At 45.6% G+C, this 27,724-nt stretch overlaps 1 protein-coding gene across 6 annotated transcripts in view; it reads left to right on the top strand.

Moving 5' to 3' along the window:
- KLHDC4 (kelch domain containing 4) overlaps positions 1–26,738 on the top strand; it is a 51,817-nt gene extending 25,079 nt beyond the window's left edge. For 5 of the 6 annotated variants that reach the window (XM_043526264.1, XM_043526263.1, XM_037877906.2 and 2 more), the window contains 7 exons: positions 4,473–4,565; positions 5,459–5,618; positions 14,511–14,613; positions 17,396–17,604; positions 18,671–19,079; positions 24,998–25,117; positions 26,136–26,738. In XM_043526264.1, coding sequence (XP_043382199.1) covers positions 4,474–4,565; positions 5,459–5,618; positions 14,511–14,613; positions 17,396–17,604; positions 18,671–19,079; positions 24,998–25,117; positions 26,136–26,311 — 1,269 coding nt within the window. In that variant the 5' untranslated portion in view covers position 4,473 and the 3' untranslated portion in view covers positions 26,312–26,738. Of the gene's footprint in view, positions 1–4,472; positions 4,566–5,458; positions 5,619–14,510; positions 14,614–17,395; positions 17,605–18,670; positions 19,080–24,997; positions 25,118–26,036 lie in introns of all 6 variants that reach the window. The other variant, XM_037877904.2, reaches the window with a different exon arrangement.
- The last annotated feature ends 986 nt before the right edge of the window (positions 26,739–27,724 follow it).

The raw sequence follows: 27,724 nt of genomic DNA, 5'->3' as shown, positions 1-27,724 counted from the left end.
AGTTGAGATCATCCTGCTGGGATTTGAACTTATGCTTCTAGGAAATCTAGTTATTTCAGTCCTGGAGCTTAGGCCAGAAAGGATGGCTTAGTGATTTAAAACCTAACAGTTTGTGCTACTGGACCTTTAGCAACGTCACAGGAAGCTTGAGACGTGTGGTCTAATCTACACTCTGATCGTTTTGAAATAAGCAAAGACAGAGCCCCACTGCTTTGCGAAGGCTGAGGGATAAATGGAGCCCATGATCCTAATGCCGTTGCTGTGTGTGTCACCACACAGATCAAAGCAGCGATATTCACCACGGGACACGTGACTAAGTGTAATTATTGCAGCCATTTTTACTTGTTTGCATTTTGCACACACATTTTAAAATTCCAGCAGCTATTTTGAAACCACCTTGTTTGTTTGTTTTGTTTGTTTGTGTTACAGCGGTGCCCAGAGGCCCCAATCCAGACATTATTTGTTGCCCACTCTACAGCAGAACAAAGTTTTAAGCAGTTTGCACCTTTCCTTCCTGGAGAGAGCATTCATTTCTAGGCAGACAGCTCTCTATGTGTGGCCCAGTTCACACCCCAAAGTGAGCCAACGAACCCCCAAAAGCCGGGTTGGTATTTCCCTATATGGCAATCTGTCTAACCTGTGGCCCCCTTCACTAGAGCACCTGAGCGCTAACAAGCACTGTGATATGTCTCGGTCAGTTTTGTGAAATATGATGCTTTAAATATTTCAGGACAGCATTTTAGGAGCGATTGCTTTGTAAAGGGTGTTAAGCAATCTGGAGCAGTCCCCAGTGGTGCAGCTGCTGCTGGAACGTTGTGTTTAGTTCAGGTGCCTGCAATCCAAGGATGTTTATACATTGGCAAAGGTTTAGAGAAGAGCCATGAGAATGATTAAAGGATTAGAGAAATGCCGTATAGTGGTAGACTCCAAGAGCTCCATTGTTTTAGCTTAACAAACAGAAAGTTAAGGGTTCACTTGATTAGTCTGTGAGTATATATGCAGGGAACAAATATTTAATAATGGGCTCTTCAATCTAGCAGAGAAAGGCCTAACATGATCCAATGGCTGGAAGTTTGAAGCTAGACAAATTCAGACTGGAAATAAGGTGTGCATTTTTAACAGCGAGAGTAATTAACCTTTGGAACAATTTACCAAGGGTTGTGGTGGATTCTCCATCACTGACCATTTTAAAATCAAGACTGGATGTTTTTTTCTAAAAGATCTGCTCTAGGAATTTTTTTGGGGAAATTCTATGGCCTGTGTTATACAGCCGGTCAGACCAGATGATCACGATTCTGGCCTTGAGATCTATGAATCAGTCATTGGGGTTTAGGATGCATTTCAGTGTGGCATTGTCTGAATGACAGCTCTCCTTGCTTATGCGCCCCTCTGTCGGATTGCAACCAGAAGGCCCAGTTCCCGCAAGGATAGGTGGAAGATGGTTTTGTGGTGAAGGTGCAGACTGGAAGCCAGGCTGTGTCTACCTCTCCACAGATGTCTTTTGTGAGCACAAGCAAGTCACTTGAGGGGCTGATTTTCAATAGAGTAAGCACACAAACATGCACCTAATTTGTGTGTGCAAATGTTGTGATTTTGTGCATCAGTGTGGTAATTGCATGTGCAAATTATAAATTAGATACTTAATGGATTACTTGTGCATTCAATAGCTATGGATGTGAACACAGTTATGGTATTTGTGTGTGAAAATGAACAGGCCTTTTGTGCACATATTTGCAATATAAACCTTTGAAAATCAGGCCCTGAATGGCTGTGCCTCAATTTTCCCCTTATGTAAATTGAGGTAAATATCTCCTGCCTCATGGGGTGGTTGTGAAACTAGGTTCATTAGTGTTTAAAATCTCTCTGAGATCTTCTGGGTGGGAGGCGTATAGACCTCCCAAGAAGTCATCGTCATTCGTCTAATAGAAACATCTTGTTCAAGATTTACCTGTCAGTTTCTGAGGGAAGGAGTAAGATTAGCAAGTGGTGTTCCTCTGAATTTGCGCTGGTGTAACTCAGTTAGAATCATACTCTCCGTGTCTAGATTAGGTCCTGTTCTGATAAAAGCATTGAGAATTTACAGCATTCTGATATCAGCGCCCATGAAACAAAGCATTAATCACAGACTTGCTCAGCCTGTCTCTGAAATGCGTTTCTGGGCCACGAATAGGGTACAATATTTTACATTATTGCCAGGGTTGCTTGACCACATGATGAAGTTTCCTGTTTGGTGGTGTGGGTCGTGTTAAACTTTCTGTCTCTATAGACAGGTACATTTTTAGGTGATTCTGAGCTTTTTCTTTTTGATCTTTCCAGGGTTTTATCTGAAAATAATGATTAAAATGGATAAAAACTGAAAGTTAATCATGAGCTAAGAGCTGAGTGGGATTTTCCTGCTCTTTATTTGTGTGTTGCCTTATTTAGATTATCAACTCTTCAGACAAGAGCGTTTTCTTACTATGATGCACTAAGTTTTCTAGCAGAAAATTCCCACTACTGGCGGTAATAGTACCAGTGTTGACAAGACTTCCCTAGCAACTGATGATTTTAACATTGCCCTGTCCAGACCTACTCTGGGCAGGGTTAGGTGACACAGTGGTTAAAACACCAGTGGCTCATCTACACAAGTGCTCTCACTTTGGAGCTGCTCTGGTGTTAGCAAGGGTGGGAAACTTAGGTTAAAAAAAAACCCCATAGACTAGAGAGATCCCATATGTCAGTGAAGTTTATAGAACATTATTGGGCTTTATATAAATATGACTGGTCTAGGGTTTAGAGGGGTGTTTGTGCTTATTCAAAGTGCTATTTAACCCTGACAAAATATAAAAGATGGGTGAATTTTCAATTTAAACCAATACATTTTGCTCCACTGGGGTTACATCTTGTTAAATAATACTGAATCTTGCTGAGCATGGGAGAGATCTCAGCTCGGAGAGATCTCGACTCCTAAATGCAGAAATCCATGTGGGGACCAATTTATTTGAAAATCTCTCTGCAGTGCTGTTCTCCCTTGGGATCTGCCTCTGATTTTGCAGATTCCCTTTGCAATTTAAATGGAAGAGAATGGTTTGTTTTGTTTTTATTTCATCCCTCACTTTCTCCAGTGCCATGTTTTGAGGTTGAGGAGGCGGTATTTGGACCCACACATGAAGTTTCAGGATAAAAGTATTTTTTAAAATAAGGATTGTATCTTGGGAGGATTTCTGTTTTAAATTAAATGTTATAGAGTAGACATTCATTTAAGGCTCATTCCAACAAGGTGTCTGCTAATTCCAGTAACCACATTTTAGCATCTGTTTTGCATTCTAAATTGCAACTTTTAGAGAGGGGATGAAAAATTTTCTGATCCAAAGCACAGTGAAGGTCAATGGGAGTCTTTCAGTTGACTTCACTGGGTTTTGGGTCAGGCCCCCAGCTGGAATATTAATTGTTTGGAAAACATGGAGTTGATTGCATAGTTGCGTGTGCTTGTTTATTAAGAACAGTCATGAAAATCAGTGAATAAGCTTTTTGCCATTCAGAAATGGCAATCGGCTTCAGAGAGAACGCTGACAGTAGAAACGTAGAATATCTATGGGACCAAAATTGCCTTGAAAGCAGGGTTTTATTTTATTGTAAACATTGATTTAAAACCCCCCTTTTAAAAATAAATAAATAAATTGCACCATGCTCTGGGGAAATCTACTGGCAATTTCGTTATAAGAGAGAAAGAAAATAGTGATTTTTAATGCATGATCAAATGGAAGATGCCTTTAACAACAAAAGCCTAGAAAACTGCACCTCCTCCTGCTAGAATAAAAATACATGAGAGCAATTTTAATTCATTTCTTACCTACATGCTACTCCTCTGATTGGGTTTTTAATTATGACTAGTGTGAGATTGTCATTGTGAGGGGAATTTGGGGCTAATTTGCTCTTGTCTGTGGAAATCTACCTTGGCTCTTTATAGCTATATAATGCCAATTGAAGGATAGCAATGGTAAATTGAGGCAGAGAGGATAAGTGACTTGCCCAAGGCCTCAGAGAGGAGTTAGTGTCAGAACCAGGACTAGCATTCAGGAGTTTCTGGCTCCCAGTCCTGCACTCAGATCATTAGACCATGTTGTTTTCTCTGTCTTTATCTCAATCGTGGGAGTTAGCTGCTATTCATTAAACTCTCCTGGAAAATTAGCTGCTTGAGTCATAACTGAGAAGGCTTCTAGATCTTGGGTAGCACAGAGACTAGATGACTTAATCATGAGGAATGAAACAATTACTGCAAAATACCTATTATGCAAACACTGAATGGTGCAAGAACACACATTTTTGCAAGAAAATGTACATTTTATTAAGGTAGAGAAATTCTCCGTGCTCTCCTTGCCGTTAGAAGCTGAACGAGCTGAGCCAACTGTTGCCAATATCTTTAAATAAGAACGAACTCTGAAATCAGTAAAAGGAACCCTCACTGATCAGTGCAATCACTTGCTTTTCAGGATGACAGGGGGTCCCTCGGGAAGAAGTGGACACCGAATGGTAGCCTGCAAGAGACAGTTAATCGTCTTTGGAGGATTCCACGAGAGTGCCAGGTTGGTTGCTCCAGGAGTCATAGATTTTTTTTAAGGTCAGAGGCATCATGACTGGATGATCTCCTGAGGTCCCTTCCAACCCTGATATTCTCTGATTCGATGACAATCACCTAGTCTGACCTCCAGCATGACACAGGCCAGAGAATTTCCCATGTTCATTCCCGTATCAAGCCCAATGGTTTGTCATTGAGCTAGAACATATCTTTTAGATATCCAGTCCTGTTTTGAAGATACCATGTGATCGAGAGTCTATCGCATTCCGCGGTCAATTATTTGGTTGGTTAATTACTGTCACGGTTCAAGATTCAGACCATATTTCCATTTGCCAAGCCTCAGCTCTCAGCTGCTGGATCTGGTTATGCCTTTGCCTGCTAGATTACAGAGCCCTTTACCGTCGGAAATCTTCTGCCCAAGCAGGTACTTATAGACCATGATCAACCTCCTCTTTGATCAGCTAGATAAATTAAATGAAGAATAGGGTGTTTTGAGTGTTGAACTCTTTTTTTGTTGGTTCAGGTGATCTCAAAAAATAGTTAAATCTTTTGTTGCCCACCTTCTTTCTGGTTTAAATAATTGGGATTCTACTATGTGCCTGGAGCTGCTGGGACTAGTTTGGAAGTAATGATTAATACAGAGCAGAGAATCTGGAAGAAGTTTTTGCCACCTGCTAAAGTAGCTTTGTCAGCTGTACATTGGTGCTGTGCACTTGTAATTTTTGCCCTTGCAAATTCAAATTTTACACTGTACGTCATGTCATAAATTCATCGGCTGCAGAGGAAAGGAACCTGCCTTGTGTGGTCCACAAGGGGCTAAATCTTCAGACCGTCCCCATTGTGTCCCTGAAGTAACATTTTACCCTGTGCTAACTGGCAGTCTTTGTGTGCCCTAACTAGAGATTACGTGTATTACAACGATGTGTATGCCTTCAACCTGGACACTTTCACATGGACCAAGCTGTCTCCATCAGGGACTGGCCCTGTTCCAAGGTCTGGCTGCCAAATGGCTACCACTCCAGAGGGCAATATAATCGTCTATGGTGGCTACTCCAAACAGGTAAGAGGCTCCTCTTGGTGAACTGGGGCAGTCAGAGGAAGGATAGCCCACTGGCTAGGGCCCTAGCCTAGAACTTGGAAGACCTGGGTTAATTCCCTGCTCTGCCTGTGTAGCCTTGGGCGAATCACTTAGACTCTGTGTGCGTGAGTTCCCCATCTGTAAAATGGGGGTCATAGCGCTGCCCTGGGGTCTTCAGTTGAAATACATTAGAAATTGTGAGGTACTCGGATATTACACTAGTGACGCTCAGATAAGGACCTACAATAGGTAGATAAAATATTGGAGATAAAATCTCCGAGCATATGCCAACCACTCACAGGCCTGAGTTCAGAAGAGACCTCCCCCCCAGGCAGGTTATCCCATAATTGTCTACTGTAGGGTTTTTTCTACCTCCCTCTGAAGGGTGTGGTACTCGCCACTGCTGGAGACAGGACACTGGAGTGGCTGGGGTCTGACGGTCTGGCAGCTCCTGTGGTGTTTTCTGTAAATAAATGATATGTTTTTCTGAGACCAGGTTTGCTGGGCCTGGAGCCGTAGGATTCCAGAACCAAAGTTTGCTGGCGGTGTCTGATAAATTCTAGTGTATTATCATTAAATAGAGTATCATCAGTGGCTGTTGGCCAGCTGGCCGGGGTCTGATAAATGGCCTTTTCCTGCCTTGTACTGGTAACAACCAGCATCTGGGAGTTCACTGGCCCTCAACAGGTCATGTCTCAATCACCCTGAAGGCCCCAGCTGCCAAAATTGGAGTTGGGGGAGTTAGTAGCAGGCCACAGGGCAGAACATAGGAGGCATCAATACCAATATTTCCCATGATTTTTCAGCTTGTGGCAGATGGGCTGTCCTTTCTTGATAACACCCTCCCGCCCTGTCATGCCACCCCAAAGCGAATATAAATGCTCAGTCTGTGCCCAAGAATGTCTTGCCCTCCTGAACCCAGATAGGAAAGTGTTTCTGCTCGGCCCCATTGCCACCAAGGCAGCTACATTCCAGCACTCCTGGCAATAAGGCAGTAGCTGCCAGCATGCATGTACTTTCTCACAATACTGAAGGGGTTAAGGGAGCACAGCTAGTTTGCAAACTCAGTCAGCCAAAAGGAGACCTTTGATCAGCACCAGGCTTCCTTTGCACGGCTTCTTGCCTTGTTAATCAAGGTAATTTATACAAGCCAGCCCTTTTGACCATATGTTCTCATTGACCAAGTGTCCCTGTCTCCATGCTGGGAGGCAGGAAGTAAACATTTCATTGGCAGCAGTAGCAAAAGGCTCCTGCAAATGCTTTTAATGTTTATAATGCAGACCGTAGCAGCAGGGTTTGGGTTTTATATCTCAGCAGAAAGGCATCTCTTCCAACAGTGCAGCGTCGGGGGAGGAGGATGCACTGTTCTTCCGATCTGAATAAATGAACGAAGAAGAGAGGAAAAATATTCCATCTTTATATTTAGAAACATTTGTGCCTCCTCACGGCCCTGCGCTCATGGCTGTGTCTTCTTGGACGCACGTTTGTTTAAGTGGTAATAGCAATATGGCAGATTTTCCACCTGAATAGGCTTTGTCCTGCTCCTTGCTTTTCTTCCCCAATTGCTCTGAAGACTGGAGAGCAGCAAAACCTGCTTGTCAGATGTGGTTCTGCAGGCCACCGAAGGCAGCTGGGATTGGGTTGTGTGCTGCAGCCCATGGAAATTAAAGCTTGTGCGTTTTGTTTTGTTATCATTGGCTGCTGTACCAATCTGAGCTGCATTGCAATGTTCTCGGGTTACTTTTCTTTTAGGAATTTGGGAAATGAATAGTGTTAGGAGCTGAGAGAGAATGTCTGGCTGAAATTCAACCTTCCTGGTTAAAGCCCAAGCAGCTGGCCTTTGTGCAGGGCGCTAAGCAGGGATTAGATTAGAGTGCAGTTCATCATGGACCCAAAGGACAGCTTTTAGACTAAAACAGTGGCAACTGCTGCTCTGTGAACTATCTGTGAGGTACTGGGCTGGTAAATCCAGAGGCCTTTCACGGCACACACGGCCCTGTTCATGACTGTCATGGAACCCCTTTCTGTATAGTCCAGATGGGAGCAGAGACCATCCCTCCGCATTAAGTGATACCTGGGGCCTTGCATGTGTCCCCCACAGCATGGGTAAGTTTCACACTTGGTGGGTAAACCCAAAGACCTGTTGTATCTTAGCCGCAAAATGTGACTCAATGCACTGGACAGAATTAATTTGTGTGGCCTGTAGCTGCCAGCAGATGTCACAGTGACAATTCTCAGAGCTGTCCTGATCGTTTCATTTGCTAAGATGAGGTAAAATAACAGCGAATGGTTGTTTAGTACTTGATGTCTCTGCTGACAGCTGATTATGGAGTTGAGTCTCTCTAGATGTAGTGCAAAGTCAATCAGCAAACTGTGTATTGTTTAGAATAATTTGAGTACAGGCTCCCAGAGACAATGAGAGGGGTGCAGTTTTGGGCGGGGAAATGCTGTACTGAGAACCAGTGGCTTACTCGAAGCTGGACAAGCACTGAGCAAGACACGGTTCCTGCCTCAGCTACTGAGCAAGAGAGACTGCAGTGAAGAGAGCTATGAAAAAGCTTAAGCTAGACAGAATGAGGCTCTGCAGCCTGCATGTGTGACAAGCCAAGTGACCAAATGAAGCTCCATTCACAAAGTCAGCAGGAGATTTTTCTTGGGGCCAAGGTCAGATCTGGTGTAAATGGGTGCAATTTGCATGGAGTTCTCTGGGTCCAGTTCCAATGTGGAGGTTACATATCATGTTTAAAGAAAGCAAGTATCAATTGTAACAGCTTCTCCTTATTAGTGCTGTCTCCGAACAGCTCGGCCATGCGGCTTAGTCGGCATTGCTGGGGGGAAAATGATCTGACTCAAAACCAGGACGTTCACTGTTAAGGGTGGAGCTCCAGCCTTCTCTGTGCCATCCAGGCTGCCATCGCTACCACGCAAGCTTTGTGGAGCCTTAAGCGAAGTCACCTCATCTTTCATTTTCCCACGTTGATCAGGAACATTTATCTCCCCAGAAGATCCTTCTCTCCCCTCAGCCCGTCCACTTGTCCCACCCAGCCTGCGACGTGAGCTGGAAGGGCAGGCGTTGGAGGCAGGCAGCAAGGGAGGGGACGGAATTTGGTCTATGCCGTGTGTTGCTGGTGTTAGCATTAGATGGCATTTGGGTTGGAGGGCCAGTAGTGTATATTCTGCAGCGCCCTGGGATAGTATAGGGCCTGTGGGTTTAAAGCTGCCCCTACAGTGCAGGGAGCTGACCACACAGCTTTAGCCTTGATGATGAATCCTGTTGCTGTTTTGATTCTAGCTGCAGCTTAAATGTTGTTTGCTGTGGTGTGTATATGATGCACAGCATCTGAAATGCACCTGTTGATCCACACGACCAGTCTGTCAGGTAGCTAACCAGTAAGTATTATGGGGACACTGAGATAAAGAGGATGAAGTGACTTGTCCGAGCCCACGTAGGAGGTCAGTGGCAGAGCCAGGACTTGAACCCAAGGCTCTTGACTCTTAGCCCACTGCTCCAACCCTTGGGCTCCTTCACTCCTGCTCCAAGACGAGTGAAGTGCAGATTGCAAATGGCCAGCAGGTAAAAAGTGAAAAGTAAATATGAATCTCAAAATTCTTTGAGCCTTACTAATCCACGATGTTCCCAGTGTTATTGATAGCAATATACCTACGATCTTGCATATGTACTATAGATCTTCATGGTGTCCCTCTATTCAGGTGTATTCTAGCAAATGTTCTCTTTCATTTTCATGCAGGCTGAAAATAGCAGGGGCTACTTCTTTGGCTGCTGTCATCCTCATGCCTCGAAAAGTAACTTAAGGGGATCTTATCAGCTATTTCTGGTTATACAAAAAAAAATCCCGTTGGATAATTTATATTCATTCTTCATCCACTGATATTAGTTTTAAGACATTCCCATTTTTGGGGCTTTCTTTTTTTTGTGTGTCAGAGAACGAGAGCTCTGCAGCTCCCGCATCTTGGGCTGTTTAAAGTAATGAGAGTGTGCTATTGCTAGGCAACCTTAGCAGAGTGTGGCTGACTAGAACTCTGAATGCAGCTACGGGGACGTCAGGAAGCTATATTGCTACACCTCGCCTGTGAAAATTGGCTAGAAACCGCATTAGGGCACCTTGTGGGGGAGATCTTTTGAATGCACCGAAGTGTGCCATAGGGCATTTTAAGGGGTAGCTTTCTAATGCCTCTTTTTAAAAAGCAGATTTGGTTAGGCTCTCACTTGCTGAAATGCTTACAGGGATGAAATGTGATTGTCATCAGTTGCTGAGTCTCATGAATATCAAAAGGTTCTGTCCCACATCCTGGCCAAGACTCCTGTGGGTTGAACCTTCAACAATGGTCTTTGATTTTCCCCTTGAAATCAATTAAGACAGAGTTGAGTTTCAGTGAGTTCACTGTAGAGTGCCCTGAATTCTTATCCCGGCTGTAAACACTGTGACCAAGCCACTTAATCACTCTGTGCCTCAGTTTCCCCTTCTGTCAAAGGGAGATGAAACTCTTACATTAGGGCTGAGATGAGTATTTATTAGTGAAAGCTTGCAAAGAGCTTAGAATTTGGAAAGGGCTCATATTTATGAATTGTAGATGCAAACAATATAAGGTGAGATCTAACTCTCTGAGTTGTGCTTGCAAAACAAGGAATTGGATGCCAACATTATCTAATGGTGTGGGTGGGAAATTAGAGTGAGTGTGGAAGCCCCTTTAAAAATGTGGACCTCTGTGTGATAAGGAAGGTGCTTAATATTGCCAGGTCAGAGGGTAACTGTATCTTTCTCTTGAATGATAGTGCTTTGGAATCTTGCTTGGTCTCTGTGCATTTAAACAGCGATTTGAAAGTGTGTGTGTGAGAGAGAGGCATCTCTTTGAAAACAAGGAATTGTAACTCCCACTCCACCTCATCGATTTTTTTCAGTCCATGAAGCATTATCATGTTTCATACACAGTATGTTTACTACAGGGAGCCACATGGTTTTCAGATGAGAAATAATGCAATTCTTCCTCATGGCCCTTATGATATTGGAGCAGACAGCACTCGGAACACGTAATTCCCCCCCCCCCCCCCCCCCACTGTTCAGATTGTTGTGCTTAACAGCTGTGCTGTTAGCAGATCTACACCCCTCATCGTTTTGTGCCCCCTACACACGTGCGCACACACTCTTGTGCTCCTATGTGGAAAAAAAACAGCCAGAATATAGCTTGGATTGTAGGGAAAACAACAACATGAATGCTTTATTGTAATTAGATGCTGATGTGGACACATACAGTGTTAATTGAATTGGTATTTGCAGGGTGTTTCCTTGAAGGGAACATTTTCTCTCTCTTGCTTTTTTGGGTTTGTTTTTCCACTGGAAGCTCCTCCCAGGGAGAGGGTTACTAGACTGTCCAAAGCAGGACGCTCCCAGCTTTCTGCATGCTGATACCTGCAGCACAGAGCTCCTCTAATTGCACCCAAGAAATATACACCAAGTCAGAAATGTGCTATGTTGCTTGTTTTTGTTTTGTTTTCTTTTTTCTGTCTTAATAAGAGCCGATGTGGACCTAAAGAGCTCGTGCTGTTTCCCTCTTTCTCCCAAGATACAAATGTCATTGATGTTTGTTCTTACAGAGTTTCTGCCCTCAGCATCCCAAAGCTCCTACCTGGCTCAGCTCAAGTTCTGCAGCAGGATTAATGGCTCCTGTGTTTGGGGCTGGATGCTTGTTGTATATAGAGCACTGCAGCCAACAGGGCACCACCCTGAAGGAGGAGAATACTTCCAGGGCAGTGTTTCCATTCAGTGCACCAACAAAATGTGGCACTTCTGGCAAATGATACAATTTCTGGTGTGCTGTCCGAGCACCAGGGCATGTGGTAGGCAAGAAGAGGTTCGGATGCCAAGTGTACACCTGTATTTCTTGGGAGACTTCTACTGTTGTGCTGAAATTCAAGGTAGGGGACACTAAGGCCTTCTGAATCCAGAGCATAGTGCATTTCTTAGACAGAAATTCTGAAACACCTGGGAGCGACCAATTTCTTTATTCTCACGGAGTTATTCAGGCGCAGGGGATGTAGTAGCAGACAAAATACTTGCTGTTCAGCACCTGGAATCAAGGCTCAAATCTGTCTTGAGGATCTGCATGAGTTTGCGGACAGGAGCTTATGCCCCATAACCACCCTGGGTGGGATTTTTCAAATCACTAATTCTGCTCCCATTGACATCCGTGGTAAAACTCTCACCACAGAGTTCAGCCTGTGCTGAGTGCTTTGAAAATCCCAGCCCATGTGTAAATTGACCTTGCCTGCTCTGAAGAGGCCAGGGGCTAAGTTGGGGCTGGAGACTGATCTACTCCTCGCTGTTGGAGGGAGTGCCTCCTCTGGCCTTTGGGCGGAGGTTCAGCTGGCCACTGCTGTGAGACTGTAATGTGTGTGTAACAAAGTCGGATTGCAGTGCGCATTGCTGTCTTTCCTTTCACCCTTAGGGACACTAATACTCACCCATAGTTTAAAAAAATACAGACCCTGTTTAGAAATCAAGGCACCAGCGCTGTTTCCACTGGAGTCAGTGGGAGCCGAATCATGATCAAAGGCTGTTAGCACTCTTCTGCATCCCAGGGACTCCTCTGGGCCTCTTTGGTGGGGTGGGGTGGGATGCCATTTCCAACAAAAGTGCTCTTGGGAGTCTCTTGCGGTAGAGGGAGAGGTGGCAAAATCCCAGTATCCCAACAGCGGTGAGAATTCTGAGGACAGGAGCTAAAACAATGATTCTCTCACCCACATGCAAAATGTTTTTCTCTAATACTTCAGGGGAAGAACAGGGATGCATTGAGCTAAGATACCGCAGTTCAAGCTGTCCTCTTGGTCTAGAGCCGATTGATGTCAATGGAAAGACTTTCTTTCGTTTCAGTGGCATTCGCATCGGCCCCTTAGAGTCAAATTCCGCCTACGGGTACGTGTGAGGCTCCCACTGAATTCAGCGGGAGCTGGTGTGGATAGACCTGAGGGCAGAATTTGGCATTTTGGTTTTTAAAAACCGTCCTCCATCTTCCTTCAAACAACCTGCCAGAGCTCATCCCACTTCTCCCACCAGCTGCCCTGAATCTCTCCACACCATTCTTGCAGCCTCCCTGTGCACTCCATCTCCCATTTCAAACCTCATCTGGAAACATGTCCTGCCTCCCTTTCCTCTGTCTCTTCCTTTCTCTTTCCTCTCTCCCATTAGTTTAACATTTGACCCTATATCAATAATCATACTATAATATACTATTATGAATATATTATTGTTGTTGTAACTGTCTCATTGAACTCACGTACGTACCTGTGTGAGGAACAAATATTTGATACTGGGCTTTTCAGTAGAAGGGGGTAGCACAATCCAATGGCTGGAAATTGAAGCTGGACAAATTCAGACTGGAAATAAGATGTACTTTTTACAGTGAGGGTAATTGACCATTAGAACAATTTACCAAGGGTCGTGGTGGATTTTCCATCGCTGACAATTTTTAAATCAAGATTGGATGTTTTTCTAAAAGATCTGCTGTAAGAGTTATTTGGGGGAAGTTCTCTTTCCCATGTTCTACACAAAGTCAGACTATGATCACAATGGTCCCTCCTGTCTTTGGGATTCTATGAATCTGAGTATGTTTTGTATGCAAGATGCTGTATGAGATGGAGTTGTGTTGTGTTCTCTGAGACGGGCCTGAGTCAACATCCTGTATCTGAACACTCCTGAATTTTAGACCAGACCATCCTGACCTGGGCCCACTTCCCATTGTGCTCCATGGATCCAGTTTGCAGAATTAATCTGCTGCGTGCAGCATGTTGAATGCCACCACTGCTGGGGGGACGAGAAGTGGGAGCTCAAACTGAGGGATGGGTGGCTAATGACATTATTAAGAGACCTCCCACGGTGGCATTGCATACTGCTACCTTCAAATAACACATGGTGCTATGAGCACTGAAGTACAGGAATTCATAGGATAAGAAACAAAAGTGGGGGAGTAGAATGGCATTTAAAACCTTGCATCTAATTACATCTGCTGAGGCCTGGTCCTGCTCCCACTGTAGTTGGTGGGAGTTTTGCTGCTGTCTTCAGTGAGACCGGGATTGGGCCCCTTGTTTTATTCTGTTTAACAGAGAAAGCCAAAGGCTCCCAGGACCTCTGAACGCTTACAGTGACAAACGTAGTCAAGGTGCAGCACGCAGAAGGCTGTCCTCACATCAGGTCCTGTTATAACTGGCCGTGGCCATGTAGGGAATCTGAGTGATCATGTGGCAGCTGTAATTAAGCATGACCCGGGAGAGCAATAATGGAAGTTCAGGGGAACTTGAACCATACAGTGATAATACTTTCAGCTTCTGCTGTGTCTTCTGACTCAGCATCCGAAAGCACCTTACAAACGCTGGTGAATTTAGGGTCATGACACCCCTGTGCAATAGGTGTCATTGTCCCAATTTCACAGATGAGGAAACTGAGGCACGGAGCTTGTAACTTGCCTGAGAGTCTCTCAGGAAGTCTGTGGAATATTAGGGAATAGATCTTGGGTTTCTTGATGCCACGGTAATGCCCTTCCTTCTCTCTTTATAAAATTTGTCACTACCACTTAAAGCTACTTCCTTCTTGTTGTCTCTGTCTTGCATGACAAGTGCCTCCCTGGGAAGGAAGTCATTGAAGTCATTGAGCAAGTTAGTTAAAGGCTGGGATGCACGGATACTGGGCCTGATTGGCTACTGTCTTGGCCCTTGTGTTGTCAGTGACAGCTGTGAAAACTGGGTGTAAAGTGCTACCGGTCTGGCGCAGATGACTGCCAGGTGCAAGGCCACAGAGAATCAGGTTTGCTGGGCCATTGCAATGTGTTTCATTTTGTTTTTTATCTTTCTCCTCTTTGCAGAGAATTAAGAAAGATGTTGACAAAGGCACCCTGCACACTGACATGTTCCTGCTGAAGGCTGAAGGCGTGGGCAAGGAGGAAGGTGGATTGCCACACAGTGACTGTAAGAGGGAACAGGGCCGGGTTGTGGTTGATGCTGAGACACTTTAATATGCCAATCCTCTTTCCTTCTGCATGATAATTTAAAGAAAAAAAAGAAAACTACCCAGAATGAAATTTCACCAATTATGAAAACCACCACGTCACTAGATCTGCCTTGATGCTAAGCGGACCAGATGGACCGCTTCCCCAGGACAAGTTGATTTGAATTTCTCTTCTTTCCAGGAGCAGCTAGAGGATTTGTATCAGGATTCTTGCTTAAAAATGGAAAATACAAGTTGAATGGGAAGATGAGATGAATTGCTCCCCTTCCTTGGGTGATACGTGGGGCTTTAAGGGACAAACCTTTCCCCCACCCATGCATGCAGGTAGCTTTGTAGAGGACAATGGAAAAGGAATTCTTATGCTGAATAGCCATGGGTGCCTCTGTTCTTGTGGCCCCAAAGCTGCAGTAGATTCCAAAACTGCTGTGCCCCCTCTCTGTAAGGGATTGATCCTATGGCAGGCTTGCCCTCCCCTATGCCTGTTACCCCACATGCTAGTGGCATGGCAATCCTTGCAGGGATGGGATCTCTGGCGCAGGGATGGGAATCTCTGGCACAGAGAGGACGTGTGATCTTTGTGCAGGTTCCTCCAATGCTGCCCATCTCCAAGCAGTGGAACCAGACTGGGTCACTAATGTTCACAGACTTGCAGGACCGTAGGAGCAGTACAGGATTTACTCCTTTAAAGCACGTTGTTGACGTACAGGATAGAAACAGAGTAACTTAGTGAAATAGCAAAGCTGGGATTGGAGCAGAGAAAGGATCGAATGATGCTAGGGCTGCTGGTTTCCAGTTCAGCTGAGGAAGGGAAATGCAGTAGGGTGTGTCATTGCTACTCCTTGCTGCGGTGCCTCTGCGCACAACCCAAGCCAAATAGTAATATAGGTTTTGGAGCTGTGATTAGTACTAGCTGTGAAGTGTATGTAGGGAGTGTGAGATAGCCGGCCCAGTGGGTTTGGGTTAGGACTAGGGCTGAGTTTGAGATCTGGCTCAGATCTGAGTTTAGGACTGACTCCAAAGTTCTCCAGTGTTCTGTGACATACAGATTTGGTTCTGACTCAGCTCCAGGTAGCAATGTTTGCCTTCAGATCTGGCTCTGGATCCAGCCTCCATCACAATGGGGTCGGGAGGTCCATTGCTATGGTTCAAGCCTGCCTCTGGTTAGGCCACACTTTCAAGTCCTGGAGACCAAAGTGTAAGCTAGCTCTTGTCCTCATGGTGTTGGGTTTGGTGGTTGCTCATCTGAGTTTTCATTTGTGCACGCAGTAAAACCCCTGTGCAGTTTTTCCCAGTTGTCATTCTCTGCCCACAGGGAGGCTTAGGCCTAGACTAGTTGAGGGGAAGGGAAGGGCTGTGTTCGAGTTAGAACTGGCATGCATGTGCTCCCAGGCTGCCCACCTCACAGGCTGCTGGGGTTCGGGGCAGCTCTGAGCCTCTGAAAAGTTTCGTTCAGGTCAAACCAAAATGTTGTTGGGATTTTTTTTCTGAAAACAAAATTTTGGAATGTCCGTTCCCCAGAACAGTATATGTACAGCTCTGAAAACCTGGCCCTTGCTTGCTTTCTTGTGGATACAGGATCTGTGCCCTGTGCATACTGGGTGAATGACTCATGTATCTAGTAGGTGTTTCCCATCTCTACCTACTTTGATCTTTCCTGTTTAATATCCACTAGCCACTGTGTTTATAACCAAATGAGTAAGCTGGATAGCGTTGTCAGTTTGACAAGTCAAGGCTTAATTCTTCCTCTGCGCATCTTTCAGCAATTATCAGCTTGCCGGTCCCAGTATGAACCCTGTTCTTTCCCCAAACACACAGATTAGGCATGTTACTCTTCAGTGACCCACGGCTGTATTCTGTTTTGCATGGCTACCAATGCCCACTCAATCCTATATAGGCTATGGCATTTGCGTCTTGCATTTCAGAGCTGGAATGGAGCTGCTAAAAATTTGGGTTAGAAAGGTTTGGAGGGGGAGGACTTGGAATGCAGGCTATTTTCCACCCTGGGGTACTGCTTTTAAGTGTGACCTGAAGTCTCTGTTGAGTGAGCCTGGTATTCTTTCCTGGAGGACTAGAGCACTTAAAAGGCAACATAGACTCTGGCAACATAGGCCCTGTCTGCTGGTAGAAGAGACCCGGGAAAGGTACCAGAATGAGGCATGCTTCCCAATCATCCCTAGAGACAGCTTTTTTTGTATTCCATGGCTAATCCCCTACTTGCTATGCACTCTGTGGGGTAAAGTTTGCATTGTGGCCGCTTATGGCATTCTAGGCCTGCAAATAAACAGAGGAATTAAGTCCGACCTTGCCAATGTATTACCTGTGCTGTGAACAGAAATATGAGCTCCTCCCTTCGTTAAACACACACGTGCTTTTCATGATTTCCGTCTTCCTCCCGCCCCGCTCTGAAAAGCATATCTCAAAGATGGCTTTCTGTATTAAAGAGCAGATGTACAATTTTTATTTGCATACACAATTGCTTTCTAAGGGTAAAGAATGGAAAATGGAACATATGGATTAGCTGGGTGATTAAACTGGCAAATGCAAATCGTTATGATTAACATTATTTAAAGAAATTGTTGAAGACACTGTGAAATATCTAAGGAAACCAAAATAGGTCAATGAGATACTTGCTGATATTGCTATAGAATTGAAGGGCCTTTGACGTTTTGAAGCAGCTGGAATTTTCAGCCACCCACTGTGTGAATTGACTTTCTTTGTTTCCTTCTCTTTTTCCATTACCAGACAAGTGGGTATGGAATCGGCTTAGCCCATCAGGTGTGAAACCCACTCCCAGGTCTGGCTTCTCTGTGGCAATAGGCCCCAATAACCGGTCCCTTCTCTTCGGAGGTGTGCATGATGAAGAAGAGGAAGAGTGCATTGAAGGAGACTTCTTCAGTGATATTTATTTCTATGATATGGGAAAGAACCGCTGGTTTCCTGGACAACTAAAGGTATTGGAAAAATATATACAATAATCCTCCCTTTTTATCTTAGGCCATGGAATCTGAAGCTTCTCTGATTTATGACTTCGTTATGGTTTTAAAACTAATTCTGTTCAGAGTATAGCTACACATCACAACTTCTTTGCATATTTGTTACACTGAGGGAGCTATCTCATTATAGAATCCTTGTGGAAACAAAGAACTGTAGCTTTTATCTCAATGTAGCTAGTCAAGGTGAACTCCAGGATATAGAGAGATACGGTTGAGCTGGACTAGTTACATTGAGGTAAAAACCACAATGGTGGATTTCACAGTGAGATAGCTAACCTGATATAAAAACATGCCTCTTTTTGCAGTGAAAACATAGTGTTTAGCTGGCTGATGAAGGGGGAGATTGAATGTTAAACCTTCAGAGTTGTCGCCCCAGATTTTTGGCATTATTCCAACTGTTTTCAAGGAGTAAACGAGGTCCGGATGACCTGACTCAACTTCCTTCCCCTGACCCCAGTGCTTCTTAGTCTGTTCTGAAAGAGGGAAAATCAGTCACTTAACAACAGGCAAAGCTTCATGAGAAAGTTTTTGCTTCTGATTTCCTGGCAAACTGTTTTCCAGCCCTTTGGTACAGCACTCTGAAAGACCTGGAGTTCTTCCCACTAATGTGCTGTAATTTAGCACTCAGTAACTGTGTTTTGATTTCTCACAGTGGTGGGTCAATGCCATTTTGCGCCAACCACGAACTAGTGAGGTCTCTGTGTGTATGTGTGAGTGAGTGTGCTGTGTTTTTCCTGCCCCAGCATACACTTCTGTATTAATAGAAGCAACAATTGCACACCACAGATTTTCCTGTTGGTCATGTCACAGCTAGTAGAGCAGTCACTGTTTGGTTGAAGCATGTGCCCATCTTCTGAGAATTATGGCACCTTAACAAACCTTAACTGAATCCCCAAATTGCATTTAAGTGCATTGTGTTCACCACTGTATGGCATGTTAGCCATGCTGTACATCAGTGTTGTTCAGATTCACAGTTGTGTACAGTATTCTCTGACTGCTTTTCTAATGTGCTTCCTATCAATAGGGACCTAAATCTGAAAAGAAGAAACGTAGGCGAGGCAAAAAGGCTGAGGCAGAGGGTGCTGGGGATGGAGAGGCAGAGGGCCAGTATCCTCAGGGCCCCGTGGAGATCGTCAAAGAAGTGGTGGCAGAGGATGGGACCGTCATGACGATCAAGCAGGTGGTCTCTGCCCCTGAAGTGGAGCTGGAGAGGTCCGAATCGGAAGACGAAGAGGAGGCCGGTGATGAAGCCTCCGGCCAGCAGGTGGAGCCATGCCCACGTTCAAACGCTATGCTGGCAGTGAAGCACGGGGTTCTCTACGTCTACGGGGGGATGTTCGAGGTGGGGGACCGCCAGTTCACCCTCAACGACCTCTATAGCATCGACCTCCACAAGATGGAGGAATGGAAGGTGCTGGTGGAGATGGATCCAAGTAAGTGACGGCCGCGGGTTAATCCTTTCCTGTGCATTTCAGGCAGTTAGAATACTCGGCGCGGGCATCCACTCGGCGTGCCCAGTCCTATAAGCACCATCTCCAGCGGGTACGGCACCTGCACCTCCCAAGAGGGCGACTGGGCAGGTGGGGTTTTCAGCAGCACCATGAAAAAATGGAGTGGCTTTCTCCATAGCTGAAATTAACCCTTTGAACGCTGGCATTTTCCAGAGAGACAGTAGCTTGGGAGGGTACAAATCCATGGGCACCAAGGTACTTCACAGTTATTGCCATGCTGCATGCTTGGGCTGCTCAGGACTTTGTGGTGAGGGTAGGGACAGAACTCAGATCCTCCTGCTTTGAAAACGCATGCCCATAATATTTAAACTGAAGGAGAATCCCTGTTAGCTGATATCAATATAAGTCCTTTGGTGCATGGGTATGTAGTTCTGATTCTATCCAGCAGAGGGCAGTGGTTTGCAAACACGTGTAATTGTGCACACACACCAGTTAATTACAATATTTATACCACAGACAGTAGGTAGTGGTGATAGCCAGGTGACTAACTGCATTTATCTTGCTCCTTTAATCCCACCTGCACTCTGCCCTTTACTTCATCTCCCGAAAGACACATTCTAAAGTTCTAAACCTCTGAGCGGTTCTCAGATCGCTGCCATCTGCCTCCCACAGAACACTTCTTTCTCAGCCGCCTTCCCAAATATGTGCTGTTTAAGGGTGCCGGACGGACAAAACTCATTCCTGGACTAGCTGCTAGTTTAAGATCCAATATCCCATGAAGCATCAGAGCAAAAAAAGAAGGGGAATTGTAAATAATCTCACTGTCCAACATGATATACTTCACTTTAGTAGACAGCAGGATATCGCACCTTAAAATCACAGCATTATCATGTGCAAATAATGCTATTTTAGATCATATTGTAGAGGTTTCTAAACTGTTTTATTGAAAGTTTTTTCTCTCCGCTCGTGGGCTGTACAGCTGGACTTCTGAAACTAGGGAGCTGATCTTTGGAGGGCTACAAACAATATCAGTTAAAAAGAAGTGTTCAAATTCTTGAAATCACTGTAGAAATAGTTCTTAAGTCAGATATTGTGGCATGAACAGAACGCATGGTGCTGTGTGCTATATGGATTCCATTGGCGTGGGTGTGGAATGGCTGTATTGCTCATGAGTGGAGAAGCCCGGAGTAAAACCTTTACCCCATAGCTCATCGTTCTGTCTAGGGTACTTACACCAGCCCGTTGTATTAATGTAGATGGAATAAGTGGTCCTACGGTGTTAACGGAACCTAATCACTGTCCAACATTAAATGGCCTTAAACAAAGTTCAGGGTTTGCTATGCAGAGACTTCAGCCTCCTTAGGACCATGGCAAACAAATCCTTTTAACCTCTTATTAAAGATACCGAAAAGACAGAAAAAGAGTTCAAGCTTTTAAAATGTAAAGTGTTCACTAAGGCTTTCATTTTAATAACATCCCTTGTTCCTTTTGCCTTTAGCTGGAGAGAGTTTTAAAAGGAAAAAAAACCCTTGTCTGACAGTCTCTTAGATGGGATCAAAGATGGTAATAACTGTCCGATGGGGGAAAAAGAGAAGTTAGTTGAGTGGAGCTGGAGCTGTTGCTGGTGTTGTTGCTGTTAAAGTCCGATCCCGTTTCATCCCAGGTGGTGTTTGGGATTCAGCTATAGCCAGGAAAGGTGGTGGTGTCACCTCGGTTTTTCTCTCTGGCCTGGTCTGGTCAGAGCATCTCTCAGGATTAGGACAAGGAAGGTCCAGGGTCCTAGGAGACAGTGGGGGTAGCAGCCGTAATAGTGAAGCTCCCTCCAGTAGTCAGTTTTTCTCCCAAAGTCTCCTTCTTCAAGGACCCCAAAAGGAGTGGTGGGTGAAATAGCCCATTCCCCTCATCATTTTGTCCACCTGTTAGGCCTCGTTTCCAAAATACCAATTTTGGTTCACTGATTTCCAGTCTTTCACTTCCCTTGTTCACCAGGCATGATCTTAACACAGCCCTTGTGGTCTTTTTGTTTGGACTAGTGCAGTTCTTCTGTCTCCCATTCATGCCTTTTCCCATCAACATCTCTCGTTAGAGGTCGTTGTGACATCTTATTGACTTTCACATACATTTTACGGTTGAACTCACAATTAGGGTCAATTTTTAGGCCCAGTTATCACAACAGGCTCCCAAGGCCATAATATGTGAGCGCTTCACGGTCTTTTAATATGTTGGTCCGCACAGCACCCAGGAGGCAGAGCAGGGCTACCATCTCCATTTTATAGGTGGGGTACCAAGGCACAGAGGGTACACCCCCACAGCGAAAAACCCCCACGGCAGCGAGTCTCCGAGCCCAGGTCTACAGAGTCGGGCCTCCGAGGCTTGCACTACGGTGCTAAAAATAGCTATTAGATGTTCTGCTTCACGGTTTGAAACCCACCCCTCTCCCCAGGCTTCAGAGCCCAGAGGTCCAGCCTGAGCCAGAATGTCCACAAGTGTATTTTTAGCGCTGTAGCATGATCCCCGTGAGCCCGAGTCTGTAGACCCAGGCTATGGGACTCGCTGCTGTGGGGGTTTTTTGGCTGTGAAGATGTACCCGAGGGTATGTCTACACTGCAATTACACATCCGCTGCTGGCCCATGCCAGCTGACTCAGGCTAAGAGGCTCAGGCTAACAGGCTGTTTAATTGTGGTGTAGAAGCTGCGAGACCCTCCCACCTCGCAGGGCCCTAGAGCCCAGATTCTAGCCTGAGCCTGGACATCTACACTGCAGTTAAACAGCCTGAGCCTGCGATCCTGAGGTCAGCTGGCACAGGCCAGCAGAGGGTTTTTAATTGCAGCGTTGACATACCCTGAGAGGCTAAGTGACTTGCCCAAGGTCACACAGGAAGACTGTGGTGGAGCATGGACTGGAACCAAGTTTTCCCAAGTCCTAACTACTACATTATCCTTCCTCTCACTCATTGTGTATTCACATGCAGTCTCCAAACTAGCCATTTGTCATTCCTGTCTTTGGAGGGAAGTGAGTGGGGCGAGAGAGGAAACAGCATCCTCACTTCACAAATGAAGAAATTAAGTCAGTTGAGATTAAGTGATTTGCCTAAGTCCACAATGAAAGTCTGTGGCACACATAGGGTTTAGAATTCCAGGGTTCCTGACTCCCTCTCCTGTGCTCCAGCCACTATGCTGTGCACCAATCATGATGATGATAGAGCAGGTTTGTTTTTTCTCCCAGACAGGCAGACTGGAACAGCTCTGACATAAAGTCCTGTTCTCAGCCACAGTCTGAGTTCATGCACATGGCATGGGTCTCTGCATCCAGTGTCCTGCCTGCTTTCAATCTCAACCTAGAGTTCACCTGCACAGCACCTGATACTTTAAGGACAGTCAGAGTTAGCCTTTTTCCAGCACTAATGGTAACTGGGGACAAATCTCACCTAAGCCTACAGTCTTTCAGTAATGGTCTATTTTGGGCCACACGGAAACAGGTGAATCATTGCAGAGCAGATTTCAGGCGGGGCCGTATTCTTTAGATTGCTGGCAGCAGGCTCCCTTTACACGCAGCAGAACTAAATTTGGCATAGATTAATCCATACAAGAACCTTCCCTGGCCTCATGACCTCCAGTCGACTGGCCTTATTTATTGTGGGAATCACAAATTCTTCCCTTAATCCCCTCTAAAGGAATCAGGTGACCCCCTGGCCCGGGAAAGGGACAAAGCCCAGAGGAGGAGGGGCTGGAGGGAATTTAAGTTTGGGGCTGGCTGGGACATGGAGTGAAGTGCAGACGTGGTTGTCTGGCTCACTGGTCCCAAAATGAACCCAGCTGAGGGGTCCGGTTCTCTGCACCTACAAGCTCTGTATTAGACCATGTTCCTGTCGTCTAATAAACCTCTGTTTTACTGGCTGGCTGAGAGTCACATCTGACTGCGGAGTTGGGGGGCAGGACCCTCTGGCTTCCCCAGGAGCCCCGCCTGAGCAGACTTGCTGTGGGAAGCGCATGGAGGGGCAGAGGATGCTGAATGCTCCGAGGTCAGACCCAGGAAGGTGGAAGCTGTGTGAGCTTTGTGTCCTGCAGACAGTCTGCTCACAGAAAGGAGACTTCCCCAGAGTCCTGACTGGCTTCATGGGGAGCAGCTCCAGAGCATCGCCCAGGGACTTCCTGACAACTGGTTTACGGCCTCTCCTAATGGTACTGCATTGTGCCCTGAGTGTTTTTTGTGTTAAAGCGGATTTTGCCTAGGGTGAATGCAGGGAGGATAAAGAATTTGGGAAATCTTATGACCCAAGTCTGCTCGCTTCCTATTGGAAGTGGTACTCCACAGCCAGAAATAAAGGGGCTTCCACTTCAAGTGAGCTGTGAGGAGGTGATAAAATCATCAATGGGGTCACTTTGAAGTCAGCAGAAAGGACAAGAATTGAGCACATTTCAGTATACAGATGTGGTGTAGCGGCTGTGACCCTCCCACCTCGCAGGGAATATACCTTTCAGATGTGTCACAATGACCAGCGTGAAGCAGGGTATTCCACACCTGATTGTCTGACACCCTAGCCTAGACACCCCCCCGCTTTCAGAGCTCATTGCCGCTTGCTTTCCCTGCCACTAATCGTGGCATCTCCTGCGCACCACCAAAGGGATCTGGAGGTCCAGATTTTCAGGGTAGCTTTGCAAGCATGTTGTCTGTCGGTTATTCTCTAGGAGTGGGGCAGTGTCTGGCAGGCGATACTGACTGAGGCTTCTCTGCATGGTGTCTGGAAAGTCAATCCAGGTCTTTCCCCTAATGAATCCACCTACAGCATGTTCACTCCGAGCTTTCACTTAAATCCACCTCAGTACCCACGGCCCTCAGAGAGGCCAGAACCACTGATGATGCTTCCCTGTGCTCCCAGTCAAATGGATTCAGAAATGCTCCCGAGGGTAAAGCTTTAAAAGCCAGGTCCTTGGTTCTCACTGAATATCTTTGGCATGTGATTTTGAGGTGAGTTTAGAGAACAGGTTCTCTGGTAATGCTGTCTCTTCACCCCCCTCCCATTTTCACATCTGTATAACGAGATAATCTTCCCCCTACCCCTCTCTCTCTCCTCTCCCTCAGTGGCCTTGTTGTGCAGCTCCATAGCTTCCTGTGTTCGCTCAGTGCCTCTTTGTGCTGCTCTTGTGTGGACGAGGACGGGGAATAGGCTGTAGGAGGGAAACTGGGAGCATGGAAGCTGAGCCCTTGAATTCCCATCCCACGTGGCATTGCACAGTATTGTCAGCATTCTCATTTATTCATATGCATTTATTATTGGTAGAGCAGCCAGCATTGTTTGAGGTGCATTTGTGAAGGCAAGCCTCATGCCCTGAGGAGCTAAATGAGACTGTGGGACAGGCGCCTATCGTATTTCTTCTTCTTATTTTTTATTACTTGTACTATGGTAGCACTTAGAACTTCCAACCAGGATTGAGGCCCCATTGTACTAGGTGTTGTATAGGCATAGCGGAAGACTGTCCATGCTCTGAAGAATTCATGGTTTAAATAGACAAGACAAACAAAGGGTGAGAGGGGAAACTGAGGCACAGATGGAAGAAATGACTTGCCCAAGGTCACACGGCAGATGGCAGAGTGGGAATTGAACGTAGGTATCCTCATTCTTGGTCAACCCAGGCTCTGAACCATGCTGTCTTCCATAGCTGTTATCTGTCATTTTTTTCCCCTTCTGTTTCATGCATGCTTATAAACACTAATCAATAGTTCAGAACTTGGTCTCTCATGGTGGCTGAGCTGCAGAGTGGCTATGTGACGACTGCTCGGTTCAGAAAGACGGGGCACCTGTCTGACTATCTCATTTTCCCCGTAAGAATTCCCGCCACCTTAAGAGGGTTTATTGTGTTTTGTTTTTTCATTGTATATGTTTGTTTTACTGTTGAAGAAACTCAAGAGTGGCTGGAAGAGTCCGACTCTGATGAGGAGGGGGATGATGTGGAAGGTGCAGAGGGAGGTGAAGAGGAGGAGGAGGAGGACTCTGATGAAGAAAGTGAAGATGATGAAGGTAATTATGCTAAAAGGAGTGAGAAGAACACATGGATTGGTAGTTGTTTGGGGTGCTTTTAGCCCCACATCTGCAATTTTGGCTGCCTTGCTCCAGTTTGTGATGTTTTCTAGAGGTTTCAGCCTTGTATCTGATTTTATAAAGTGGCTTTAGAATTTGAAACTGTTGTGCTTTATTAGCAACCCAAGCCAGCTTTTAATGACAGCTTGAGCCCACTGGGATTTTCCAGCAATAAGAAGCTACAGGGAATTTAGGAACAGATAGTGGCTCAGTGCTTTTCACCTTCAGGGTATGTTTACAAGTGTTAGTCCTCACTAAACCCTCAGGGAGGGAGGTGGTGTCAGGGGTCAGAAATCCGCTGGCTTTGTTGTCCTGTGCTCAGACCACTAATTCCCACCTCTATCTCAGAAAAAGATGCAGGGAGTTTTGCAGGTCAGGGTTGAGGTTCATTGACACAGCTACGCGTGGGCTCAGGGTGGGGAGAGGGCATGTTTCAGATCTGAACGGAGGGGGAGGGATAGCTCAGTGGTTTGAGCATTGGCCTGATAAACCTAGGGTTGTGAGTTCAATCCTTGAGGGGGCCATTTAGGGATCTGGGGCAAAAATTGGGGATTGGTCCTGCTTCGAGCAGGGGGTTGGACTAGATGGCCTCCTGAGGTCCCTTCCAACCCTAACCTTCTATGATTCTATTGGAGATAGCATGTTTGCATGCACATAAGTCTGTTTGCCTTTCCAACCAGCGCTATTAGTCTTTTAATTTAAAAAGGTAAAAATCCAGCAGCAAGTTGAGCTTTCCAAAAGAAGTCATATTTCCATAGGTACATTCTGTTCCATGTTTGCCTGTGTCCTGAGGAGAAAAACCATTTTCCCTAGCTATCGATAGTCTTTAAACTGTCGCATTAAAATATGTTCGCTGCAGCATCGCCTCAACCGGCCTGGCACATGGGCAAGCAGATTGCTTTCATCAGCTGTTTGTGACCTCTCTCTTCCTTTCCATTTCCCTCCTGTCATGCGCTAGAAGAGGAGCGGCACCCATCTGTTCAGCTTGATGAGAAATACACAGACTATCTGCCCAGGACTGAGCAATACTGGATTAAACTAGCCCGCCACAATATGGGCCCTGATGCAAAGGAGAAGAAGGTGGCGAAATTGGCACACGCGATGGCAAAGACTTTTTATGAAGGTTCGGTCTAGATGCGCGTGCTGCTGAGAATGAGCAGTGTGGGTGCAAACACCTCACTGGGACAACAGCCAGTTGAACCAGCCATCTAAACCTGATGTACCTCTTACCTGGTATGTATTGTAGGTTCCAAAGGCCCCTGGCTGCGAAACACTGATGTCTTGGGCAGTCCAAGGTTGGCGTGCCTATCTGCTCACAGTATATTTCTGCCATTATCACCCTGTAAACGGGCCTTAGTAAACAGGATTGCTGGCCGGGAATGTGTTCTGCTGAGATTGGAATATACATTGTAATTTTGTTGACAGTTGTTTAAGTTGGCTGCAGACAGACTGCTTAATAGAATCACAACATCACTTGAGGTTCCTAATGTCCTTCATCTGGCCAGGGGCTGGATATGATTTTTTCTCAGTGCTTTCGTAATAAAGTTGTTTGGTTGAGTTATTTTGTGTTTTCCTTAATTAACCCTCCTAAAATTTAATTCCTTTGCTCTTGCCTTGCAAAAGAAATTTTGGGAGGCCCTCTTTGGATCCACCAGAATCCCCTTAATCACCCCACTGATATCATTGGTTTTTCTTACTGGCAAAACTGTCTATAGATCCAATTAAGGCTCAAAAGCAAAGCAGTTCCATTTAGGACCCCCGCAAGTTCACTCCTCTTTATTTTTAACTAAGATCTCTTTCCTGGTGTGAGTCTCTTGTCCCAAGTGCTTGGACAGTGTGAAGTGGAAAGCCTCCTGATGGCTAGACTGCTTAGTCACTAATAGTCCTGTTTCTGTACTGGGTTGGCAGTTCTCTTGGTGTCGACAAGAACTGACCAGGTGGATTGAGGACAGAGGTGGGGCAGTTTTATAAGCCTACAGTTTCTTGGAGAGATCCTCTCTGGAAGGCACCCTCCCTTTCTTTCCTCCTGTTTCTGAGTATTGTTTTTATGGAGTCCTGCTGTGACCTGCAGCTCTTTATTGTGCAGCCTGTTTTCCGGCTGGGCTGCAGACTCACCTAGCCACGTTTAACTTTTTCTCAGCATCTATTTCCGTAAGAGATTTGGATCTCGAGGGACACTGGGTTATAAATAAAACATAGTATAGAACAGGGAGCTGTATTTTCCAGGGTCTCTCTTGCATATGCTCATATCTAAGGACCTTTCTCCAGCTCTCGCATTTGCTTCCATCTCTGAAGGTTTTATTTTAATTCAGAAATATCAGCATAAAAATGCCCAGCATCCCTGGGAGGTTTTTTGAAGGGGGATCCTTCATCTACCTCTTGATGGGTGCCCTGTGTCATTCGCACCACCACGACTTTATAGCAAGGGGACATTCTATCCAGGAAAGGCCTGATGAGAGTAACTATGGAGCTGATGCCGTCCCTTAATTATCAGCAGTGTCTGCCTCCCCGCAGAGGATTGAATACACAAGCAAATTCACATCTAGC

The sequence above is a fragment of the Chelonia mydas genome, chromosome 12 (assembly GCF_015237465.2).
Source record: "Chelonia mydas isolate rCheMyd1 chromosome 12, rCheMyd1.pri.v2, whole genome shotgun sequence".
NCBI lineage: Eukaryota > Metazoa > Chordata > Testudines > Cheloniidae > Chelonia > Chelonia mydas.
Note: the sequence above shows the minus strand (reverse complement) of the source record. Positions and strands in the feature narration are given on the sequence as shown.